Raw genomic sequence first — 11,167 nt, 5'->3', positions numbered from 1 at the left:
GTGTTCATAGCCCGGTGTGTGAGCCCCTCGCACGCTCCAAGCTAAGAACATTAGCGATCCCCGATCCACAGTGAAACATTGACTTAAAAGGGTTGGAGCTGAGCTGATAACAGCCTTGGGAGGCATAATGCGGTTTGGGCGCGGATTGAGGTACGTAATGTCGATGTAGTTAATTAATATTCTGGAACTAGAGGGGGAAATCTCAGATCGGCTTTTCTTTCTTTCATCTTCTCAAATCAACTTCATTTTGACCATATCAACCAGAATCCATCCCCTTTCCCCCTATTTGGTGACTTGCGGGGCGACTTGTCGTCAACCGCAAACGGTTACCCTGTTCCTGACAATTTAACCCCGTCTGAAAAAAATAACATCGGGGCAGCTTCGTCCTTCTCTCTCCTCTCAACCTCGCCATGCCGTTCTTCAAAGACCTACGGCGTCGATCGAAGGCCACTTTTCACAAGACCCCATCTCATAGTGTGGAGGAGGTCTCCGGGAAATCGTCATCCACAATCGACACTTCCTCCCACAACTCCATCACTCCACCGTCATCAATCAGACCAACCCTTTCAACCCCTAGTCTTCCAGCACTCAATGAGTCTGAAACCACCAGCACAGCCAGCTTGGCACCGCCGTCACAGCGCCCGGGGCCTTTAGCGACCGGTTCGCAGCGAAACAGCGTTATCGTACGTCCACCCTCATTCCCCGCGACAGCTGACCATACTGACCCTGATCGCTTGAGAAAACAGGGTAGCAGCTCGTCCTCGGTCAATGGCACGTACCGATCACAGGCTCCGGTCTCGCCTTATGCACCGAGAGTGGTGTCTGTGGCGGATAATTCATGGGTATGTTTCTCTGTCCGGCACGAATTGGAGGCCGATAGTGTTCCGGTGACATGAAATCAGGTATCTAACTATCATGCAGGTCAACCAAAAAGTCCTGCTCGTCTATGGTCAAATCAACGACCCAAGGCAACAGCCGCTCGACGGAAACATCACCGTCTATCACCACCAAGATAATTTCCCGTCGACTGGCTGGCCCGTCACGGCATCGCATTTTAAAGTCCTTGTTCACCTAGTTCCCGGTCCTAATCGCCTTCGCTTTGATTTTGTTTCGCCAAAATTGTCCACGGGGAGCATTCACCCCGCCATCCACTCCTCCTGGCTTTGCATTAACTACCTTCCTCTGGTTAACAACCCCCCATTGCAGCTAGTCGTTCTCCTGGGGAAAGATTCAGACGGCACATACGATGCAGTACCGGAAAGGGTAGAGCGCGAAGGAAACGGGTTGGAAATGGCCATTCGAAAGTACCGCATGGCTGCCTATCTCTGGCAGGCCTTCACTGGCGAACAGATGTTCCGCAATAATTTCGGCCGACGTTGTTTCCGATTCGAGGAAGAGTGGCAGTCTGGTAGCTTGAGCCGTCGCGACTCGGCCCAAGGTCAGATGCGGAATGAGGCCAAGATTCACGTAGTCCGCACTGAGAAAACAGTCGCCGAACTCCGGGATCTTAACATCGCTCAGCAGAATGGGAAAGCCGAGAAGAAAGACGAGTTGTTCGCCATTGCTAAAGACGCGGTGCGAAATCATTTCCGGCCCCAGGCCGGCCAGAAGCAATACGTCTCCGTTCTCCTCCTCGATTCTCATTGGGATACCGAATCTCAGATGATCACCGGCCATGCAGCTTTAGGTTCGGCTGACAGCGATATCAAAATGGCTATATTTGGGTCTCATTGTCTCCAAAGCTATCCATCGTGTCTGGAAGAAGTCGTGGATGCGTTCTCAGACTGCACCCGCACGGATACCAACTACGTCGCCAATGACTGTGGTGAGGCGGGCTCCAATTGGGAGTCAGCAAATCTGGGCATCGGGGCTCACATGCACGAGGTGGGCCATCTCTTCGGATGTCCTCACCAGGAGTCGGGCGTCATGCTTCGCGATTATGTGCGTTTGAACCGGACATTCCTAACCCGAGAGCCGTTCTCAACACGTACAAAGGCACAAGGGTTGAAGGTGTGTTTGCCCAACGACGAGTGTAGCTGGCACCGCCTCGATGCCCTACGCTTCCGATTCCACCCCAGCTTCCGACTCCCAAGCGATCCTTCTCCCCCTTCGGATGATAGCGTCCACGTGTGGCCAGTCGAGAACGGCAAGATATTGTTCACTGCCTCATCGGGGATAGAATTCATGGAGCTATATGCCGAGGGTGACACCCTCTGCCACAACTTCATCGAGTACTTGAACAGTGAGTCGAGCCCCAACGGACTACCACGACAAGTTGCCGTGACGGAGATCGAGCTTCGTCAACGTGTGTATGGCACTGAGAAGGAAAAGAAAAAGAACATCCGTATGGTTGTCTGCTCTGGTGCACTGGGCAGCTATACGGTTGAGAACATTGGCGATCTGAAATCGAAAAATTCTCTCGTCAAATTGCCCAAAGGCCGGTCTGGTTTTAAAAGCGGCAAATTAGGCCAGTCGGCGATGGAAGGCAGCGAACCCGAGCAGTTGTTACTGGAATATGCGTTCATCAATTCAAAGCTCTTGACATCGATCAAGGTCTACCATGGCTTTGCGCTGGATGGTATCGAGTTCTGCTACGAAGATGCGACCAGTCAGCTGTTTGGCAAGCGGGGAGGCAAACCTGGTGGTGATGAGTTCGTCCTGGATACCCGACGTGGGGAAGTTCTCCTTGGGTTCTATGTCCGAGCTGGTCTCTGGATTGATGGAATCGAGATTCTCACGAGTCTGGGGAGAAAATCGGGTATCTATGGAAACCCCGCCGGTGGCTCAGGGTACGTATCCCCTATTACTTTTCTCTACATATGAAGCATGCTAACCAATGTGCAACAGCCACACTTTAATCCCTCCCTTGGGCTACAAGATTGCGGGAATCTCTGGTTCCTGCGCATCATGGATTGATGGATTCTCATTGATCATCCAGCACTGATAGCAATTGTCCAACTTTTCTTTCCTCCGTCTCTGAGAGGTCCTCATGCCTCGAAGCTAGCCAAATCCCGGTGAACCATCGTACAGCATGGTGGACTGCGAATGACTGCAGGGCATCCTCCTCGTCCATCTCCTACAACTACTAAGCCTTGCCTTTTCTTGCATCTTTTACCCTCTTTTCATCCCTCTGGGAACAGACAATTCCGCGTTCCGCAACTGGCCCTTGGCTACTATATACACGAGGTTCCGTCGGATTTTGTTTGTGTCTATATGTTTTCTTCTATTTCATTTTCTGTCACACATCGGCGTCATCGGCGTGTTAGGGTCGCATGTATGCATGCTGATATTTTCTTCGACGTTAGTCCCGGGTGCATGGACTACACTTATTGGTAATCATCGAGCATACCGATGGCCACACACAGCACCACTGAATCATTTTGTAAAGGGGCATCATTCATATTGGTTGGATAGTTCATATAGAGTAATGTCATGAAACCACCGTCAATGTTCGAGAATGATCCAGAGTAATCCTACACTTTGTAATTAAGACGCTGGTAAATATCCACAGGGTAGATTCCGAATTCTCACGGGCGGTCCTCATACATCTGTCCAAACTTATCTCCTGACAACAACTCGAAAGAGACAAAAAAAAAAAGAGGAACACCGGGGTCATTGACCGGAACCCTACTACACCCGCATGGAAGCATAGTACTAAGTCATGTTCACAATTACGAACTCAAATGACCCCTCACAATCCCAATATCTATGATTCATGCCACTGTGGGCGAAGTCTCTGTGGTTAAATCCACAGCCCTAGAAGGATCATACGATCTACATTCGATGTAGCTTATTATGATCTTCGGTGCATATTCATTCCTAGACAGAAGCATTGGCCAGCCAATCCGGGGAGGGTCGTTCTCCCCGTTGATCCCCGTTGTTGTGGAGTGGAACGAGAGACGGCACAAGGAACATATAGCCATCTAGCCATCAGATCACCAATCTCCCGAGAGAGAGACAGGGACTACCTAGGTATATCGGAACCTCACGCCGATTGTCGGCGCCGGGAAACGTTTGACACGTTCGTGGGTATGTAAGATATGGCGGAAGGGAGACTAGACCTTTCAACGCAACATGCTCACCATATATCATGATATGAATATTATTGTGTGGCCCCATCTGTAAAATTGGCTGTTTCATGTCGGTATATATATTATTAAAGGGATACTGAATGAAGCCCTAGGCCGAAGGATGTTCGTCTATGGATAGAAAGAATAATATTTTGCCTAGCTGAGTAGTTGTGTGAACACCCGCCGACCCCGCTATACCGCGTGCGAACTTTGTATCTAGTTTCCGGAGAATATAAACGTGCCAATCATAAGGCCGGAAACTCGTCACAAAGTAGATATCCACGTTTTCTAAATACAGCTCCCCAGCCAATCAACGAGCTTTGGCCCTGTGCTTTGGATTTTTTGACACATCCCCATTCAGAGTGCCATATGCACAACGTCTATATTTACGCGCATCCCATTCGTGCCGACGCTGAACCGGGGTGGGAACCCCCGTGTACATGTACCTCCCCTCGAGAATGGGGAAATGCTCGTGGCGGAAACGAAGCTGCGTAAGCTGTGCCGTCATTTTCTTTCCAGAGCTCGGGGTGCCTGAGCTCAAGGTGGCCAGACCGTTTGTTGGCCTGACTGGCTGTTTGCTAGTAAATCCACTGCAAGCCAGGGTAGATCGGCCCCTCTCCCCATTGCCGATCCCCGATTTCCGATTTTCCTATATATTATGTGGCTTTGGGTTTTTCTCTTGGTTGCCCTTTTGCGCTAGGCGTGTGGGTTTTGCAGGGGGGAGGGGGGGGGGGGCCATGGGCGGGTCGGTTAGGGGAGCTTGATACACTGCTCTGCACATGCACACTCTCCCTGGACGACCTCTCACCAGAACATCGACAGCCCGAGAATGAATTTCCCTATTTAGAGCAGATCACCCGCATATACAATACTGTATTTTATACGGCGAATTTCAATAATGGCAGCTCCGAGCCCGAGCTGCCAAGCCTACCGATCCATCCCCCGGAAAACTATTCTTCCGGCTGAGAGACTGGTAGTCCTCCGTCGAAGCTGTTTATTTTTATAGAACTATTACTTATTGGTGAGTATTAGTTACTCACGGTGGACCCGAAGCCACAAATGCGGGATTAGGGTACAGAGCTTTGTACACCTTTCGCACTGTGCGGGGCCAACAGCTCGGCGAGACTCGTAAAAAACTCGGGTCAGACCTGAGATGCCAACGTGAAATAGAGGCTAGAGTCCTAACGCCAGAATACGAGCGCGGTGGAGATGATCATATGTGCTACATAAGTCAACATAAGTACTAATTAGGTAACTAGAATTTTTATCCGTGGACTCGAGTGTCTCCCGAGCTAGAACCCGCGCTTGGCCAACCGCTCCTACTTCCTTTACAGAGAAGCTCGATTACTTACGGAGTATCTATGTGAAGGATGCAATCGCTAAAGCCCCATGGAATTTACAGATTAAATTGCATAACGTACGGAGTACTCCGAGGCCAGATCAGCCAATAATCGACTGTATGCTCTATCCAGCTATTGTTTCCGATTGATTCCAGTGAAATGATGAAGACACACAAATTCGCACTCCAGACGGTATTTTCTGAATTTCTTTTTTTTTCTCAACTGTGGATGTCCAACGCAGCGTCTAGCCCGTCCATTTCCCCCCCTGTTGCATATATCACCAAAAACATCCCCTTATGACGGCGTGGCTTTATGCTAGTCAATCTGATCTTGGGGTGATTTAAGTGGATAAGGCGTTCGAGTACTTACGCTGTTTGTGTTGTCTTGAACGCTCACTAGCCTCATACGTCAGACTAGTACTTTACTACTTTTAGAAACGGATGCACGGATTCCGTGCTTTAGCTTCAATAACTTAAATTGAGAGCTCGAGTAAGGTACAGGGTACATACGGGTAACGGTGGACGTTGTTCTTAATGCACATGGTAAATATACTTACAGCACGTGCTCCACTGATCATTCAAGTGCGAATCGAGCCATATTACAGGTGGGTAGGCTTTCCAGCAATGGCATGTATGGACTAGTATTGTTTTGACGTGGTATGTGGCTGTATGCAACCCCACACCAGACTTTACATTCCATACCACCTCAGTATGTATGGATCAACCAGCTACCTTGGCCATGATGAACCATGTTGGCATGGAAATGGGTTTAAACTTGGAATATATAGTTGACATGGTCGCTATCGTTCTGGCGCACGGTGTGCAGAGTCCCTCGTCAACGGACCCGTGTCTATGAGCCGCGGGAGACCGATGAAATCATCAGCAATATTTTTTTGGGATTTTTTGGGAAGCACCAGGAGATTGGATTGATAGATCTCCGGGCCCAGTCAGTTGATTCCGGTGGAAAAATGTATATCAACCGAACAATATCAGTTTGAGTGTAGATCCGGTCGGGCCGGCCACCTATCATAGTTAACCGCTAGAGATTAATAGTTCCACATTCCTCGTTCGCGGCTGATGTACTTTGTATGTTGTATGCTGGTATGAGGTCAAGATTCAGATTGGATAGATGTGGCTGTAGTGTTAGATGAATGACGGTTATAAGATTTTACCAAAGGACCAAAGTACGTATGACCTGAATGGTATGCATAACTCTATTTTACTGCTACCACAACAACATACTTATTTGCCATCCAAGCAAGTTACATTACCTAATAAGAACGGGAGATACTTCTAGGGTTCCCTCCCTAGAGTATCCGTGGATCTGAATCGTCTTACAAGGACCTCCATACTACGTGTTGCTAATATATGTATGCTGAACACGGGGGTTATATATTAGGAAGGGGCTATGTCTCATATAGTACTCCGTATAGACAACCGTATGAATCTGAAATATCCATGTTAGAATAGAAAGGAGAACAGATGCTCTGTATATAACTAGTATATATATAATAACTCCATACTCCGTACGTTGAATCTACCTACTCCGTACCTAGTGATATATATTGTCATACGGAGTACTCGAAATATAATACACACCCGTACAATACGTAAATTTGCACTTCGGTCTCGCTCCAATGTCGTTTTCCCCACTATGTCCGCACGGCTCTCCGGTAACTGCCAAAGGTCTCCATAATGTATTTCGCTCGACCAATCATTTTATTCGAACAAATATATTGTCCAATTTCTTTAGCAGTTCGACTCTTCCAGGAGATTTCAAAAAAAAAAAGAGAAGAAAAATAAAATAAAATAAAAAAGCCTCTTACCAGAAGTGGCCCCCTGGTCTTATCAGTTTCTCCCAGGTGGCGACAGCTTTCCTCTCTCTCTCCTAAAATCTTCCGAGCACATCCAATGGTTTCTCCTTTGTGTTAAGTCCACTGTGGCTCAGTGGATGACAGTTTGGTGGGATCTCTTATACATCTGTCATTGGAGGGCCTCATTGACCGTACCATCTTTACTCTTCCTTTCCCCATCATCCCCTCCCTTAGAGCATTATCCCCTCCTTCCACCCCTCGTCTCTCCAATAATACATCATTTCCTCCAATCTCCTATAAGAAGGAACATAGTCCATTCCAAAATTGGTTTGGATCGGCCTACACTCTATCTGCCTTCACCCTTTTGATCTAGTCCCGCGATCTTCCGTTTCTGGCGTATTTCATTTCCACACCCATCTAGTCTTTTCACATTCACATCAGAGAAAATTCCCTAGAACCCCTTGTTGCACTTCGCACAATCTCGAATTACCTCGAATTACCTCGAATTATCCACGACGTACGACCTCATCCGAACGCTTTCCGAACTCGATCAATCCACGTCGTGAAACCGAAGACCAGCTGAGCACAACCATACTGGCAGGCCACAATTTACGGGTGGCCATAATCTGTTTCTTGCCTTCACTATCCAAGCCAGGCGAAGCATTGATAAATTAAATAATGTTCACCAACCGGTGAGTTTGTCGCCGCTTAACTTGGTCAATCGTATAATGGTCTGTTCTAACGTTCAAGTTCGCGCAACAGGAACAACACCCAGAAGCCGGATGGTGAGTTCATCAGTCGCTTCCAGCAGACATTCTCAGACATTGTCCCTCGGCGGGACAGCACGAGTCCGCGCAATGTGAGGGCAGGTGAACCTTTGATAGCAGGGTATGTACATTATATTCTACCAGGTAAAATGTCCGAGGTCAGAAACTGACATTCTTGCATAGACTGGCCGAGAATAACGATGTGAAAATGGAGGGTCATGATGTCAAGCTTCCCATCACTAACAACGACCGCACTCCCCGAAATATGCATGAACTGGGCTTGACGCCCTCATGGATGGAATCCGCTTCCTATTCAATGATGCCTCTTGCCAACCCGCATTCGGGCTTTTATACTCCAACCTCTTCTGGAATGGGTGCCATGTTCCATAATCAGGCGGGCGATTTGCATACCCCAACGGGGATGCACTTGATGACCCCGTTGGCGGGCATGCCGGCTGTACACAATCACCACAGCACTGGCTTCGAGCCCTTCCATCCGCAGTTCATGAATTCAGTGCATGGCATGAACCCGTACACACAGCCATCATATGCGCCAAGCGCATTCATGCACCGCGACACCGGATATGATGTCATGGATGATACTCTCGATGACTCTTCTTTAAATGATGTACGTGTTGAAACAGCATCCAATGTAACCGCCTCTACGGAATTTTCCTCTCAATTGGCTGGTGACATGTCATATGCCAAGGGCGAAAAGTGAGTTTAATGATCCAAATAGTAAATGTCCGTTCAATCCTAACCAGGTTCGCACTCATAGATTCCGCTTCAATGTTTCTCTACGAGCACCGACCGCCATGGTGAAGACTCTAAGTGAAATTCCCGTGACCTATCTCAATAAAGGCCAAGCCTACAATCTCTCAGTTGTCGATACAAGCCCACCAATGCTCAGCCACGAACCGGTCCGATACAGAACATTCATCCGAATTTCCTTCGAAGAGCGAGAACAACGGGCGAGACCGTCAGCATGTTGGCAACTATGGAAGGAAGGCCGTGGTACCACAGAAGCCCATCAACGGGGCGGGAAATTATTGGCAGTTGAATACGTGGATCCATTACAAGGGGGCAGTGACGCACACAGGAATCGACAGGTTCAAGTCGAGAGTATGTCAGTTGACGGCTTCTGCGTCACTTGGACTGCCAACCCAGCGACCGGCATATCAGATTGCAATATTCCCGTGCGGTTCAATTTCCTTTCCACAGATTTCAGCCACTCAAAAGGCGTCAAGGGAATTCCTGTTAGACTGTGCGCTAAAACCGAGCTGTTGTCCCCGGACGAGGAGACCGGTCTCTCGCACGATCCAGAGCTGTCTTACTGCAAAGTCAAACTTTTCCGGGATCATGGTGCGGAGCGGAAGCTGTCGAACGACGTCGCGCATGTTAAGAAGACCATTGATAAGCTTAAACAGCAAGTCTCCCAGGCAGAAATGGGTGGTGGATTTTCGAAGCGCAAACGGGGAAGTAATTTCTCGGGCACCTCCAAGGGATCGGATAATTCATTGAAGCCTTCGGGCCACAAGCGAACTTGGTCGATGGACTCGGAAAATACTTCAGAGAAAGTTTCCTTAGAGGACGACCTTCAAGCCAAGTTGTCTACGATGCAAGAGATGTTCTCATCTACTCGCTCAGTGAGCGTTTTCGGTTTACGCGGTGACAACTTCGACGATCCGGACCTATATCCGATCCAGTTATCAGGTGATAGCGATTCCTCTCAGTATGGGAATACAAGTCGTTCAAGCACACGTGAATTAGAGTCTATCATGCCTTCGCCACCGAACACCAATACCTCTTCTTCGAATTCGCCGCCTACCCACGCACTCAGATTAGGAAAATGCCCCACCACTATCCAGAGGGTTCCTTCCGGCGACCAAATCTCAAGGGGTTTCATAGAGGCCATCGGTGTAGACTTGACCTACCGACCTCCGTCGGAACACCCTCTCAAGCCAAGTGAGTTTCTCGCGCGCAACCCGTCAATATTTTTGCTAATTTTCTTCGCAGTTGCATGCTTCTATGTTCGATTCACTGGAAATGTGACGCGCTCAGAGGATTACTACCGTGCAATCTATTTGACAGAACGCACCGTTCGAGACCTCGTGAAGCAAATCACCGAGAAATATCACATCGATCCGATGCGGATCTCAAATATCATGCATGCCCATGAGAAAGGCCTGCGAGTTATAGTTGATGACGATGTGGTCCGCCAGCTTCCAGAGGGTCAAGACATGATCGTCGACATATCCGAAGCACCCGGCGGTGTTTCTGGCACACCCGAATCTCCTATGGAGATCAACTTAACTTATTAAAACTGCGTCCCCTACATCTCAAGCACATGCCCCGGCATCTCAAACTCGAATATGATGCAAAAGTAAAATCTTCTTTTCACATCTCACCTCGCTAGCCACTGTGGTCTCTTCACTCTGGTCTGCCGCACGAACTTTCCACATTGAGTGCATTCTTGCACTCATCTTTGTCGTTTCGTGTTTTCATCTTCTCTAATGGGTCGGTACTTTTTTTCTTCTGGGCGCTGAACACGGGGATAATAAACGAGTCTCCGAGCAACGATACCCTGTTATATTATGTTTTTTTGTTTTTGACATCGTTGTGTTGAAGCTTAGCGTTGCTTACCCACTACGACGGTATATGAGTCGATGGGCTATGGAACTCTTGATATATTTGTCTTTTATGGTTATCATTTCGATCTGGTCGAGGGCCGAGCATACGACGTTGATACCCTGTTTACCTCTTTTATTTCCAGGTCTTCTCGTTTGATATTAGCCATTTTTATCTTTTTCTTTTTTCTTTTCTTTTTGTTGGTTGCTGGTCTGTACCGGTCTTGAGCGTTTTGACTTTTTCTGTGATGTCTATCTCTACCCATGTCTTATGTCTTATGCATATATCATTCGATATAGATAGTCTCCTGAGGGACTACTGAGGATGGGACTGCAAGTCAGCCACTCGGATGCAAGTGCTAGAATACGATGACCTTGCTACCTCAATTTGATCTTCCATGTAGGAGTCGTACTTTGTCCTACCTTGAACACTAGGTGTCTGAGTTGTTAAACTCTTTAACAACTACACCAGCAAAGCTGCAGCAGCCACTCAACCTCTGGTACCTTGGAAGACTACAACCACATTTGGTGACCAGCACTCGGTACTGAA

At 48.2% G+C, this 11,167-nt stretch overlaps 2 protein-coding genes across 2 annotated transcripts; both read left to right on the top strand.

Moving 5' to 3' along the window:
- Window positions 1-410: 410 nt before the first annotated feature.
- On the top strand, window positions 411-2,944 carry LCP9604111_7759 (zinc metalloproteinase family protein; the record flags this gene model as incomplete). Its single annotated transcript, XM_039075826.1, has 4 exons — window positions 411-683; window positions 747-842; window positions 922-2,789; window positions 2,848-2,944. 4 exons carry the CDS (start codon window positions 411-413, stop codon window positions 2,942-2,944), a joined length of 2,334 nt encoding a protein of 777 aa, XP_038926148.1.
- Window positions 2,945-7,901: 4,957 nt separating this feature from the next.
- On the top strand, window positions 7,902-10,311 carry LCP9604111_7758 (grainyhead-like protein; the record flags this gene model as incomplete). The annotated part of the gene is made up of 5 exons (XM_039075825.1): window positions 7,902-7,915; window positions 7,986-8,111; window positions 8,174-8,707; window positions 8,769-9,955; window positions 10,007-10,311. The coding sequence occupies 5 exons, from the start codon at window positions 7,902-7,904 to the stop codon at window positions 10,309-10,311; spliced, it is 2,166 nt and encodes a 721-aa protein (XP_038926147.1).
- Between the last annotated feature and the right edge of the window lie 856 nt (window positions 10,312-11,167).

Source organism: Penicillium roqueforti (genome assembly GCF_015533775.1).
Source record: "Penicillium roqueforti strain LCP96 04111 chromosome Unknown scaffold_26, whole genome shotgun sequence".
Lineage (NCBI taxonomy): Eukaryota > Fungi > Ascomycota > Eurotiomycetes > Eurotiales > Aspergillaceae > Penicillium > Penicillium roqueforti.
The sequence above is the reverse complement of the archived record's forward strand: the minus strand, read 5'-3'. Positions and strand labels throughout refer to the sequence as shown.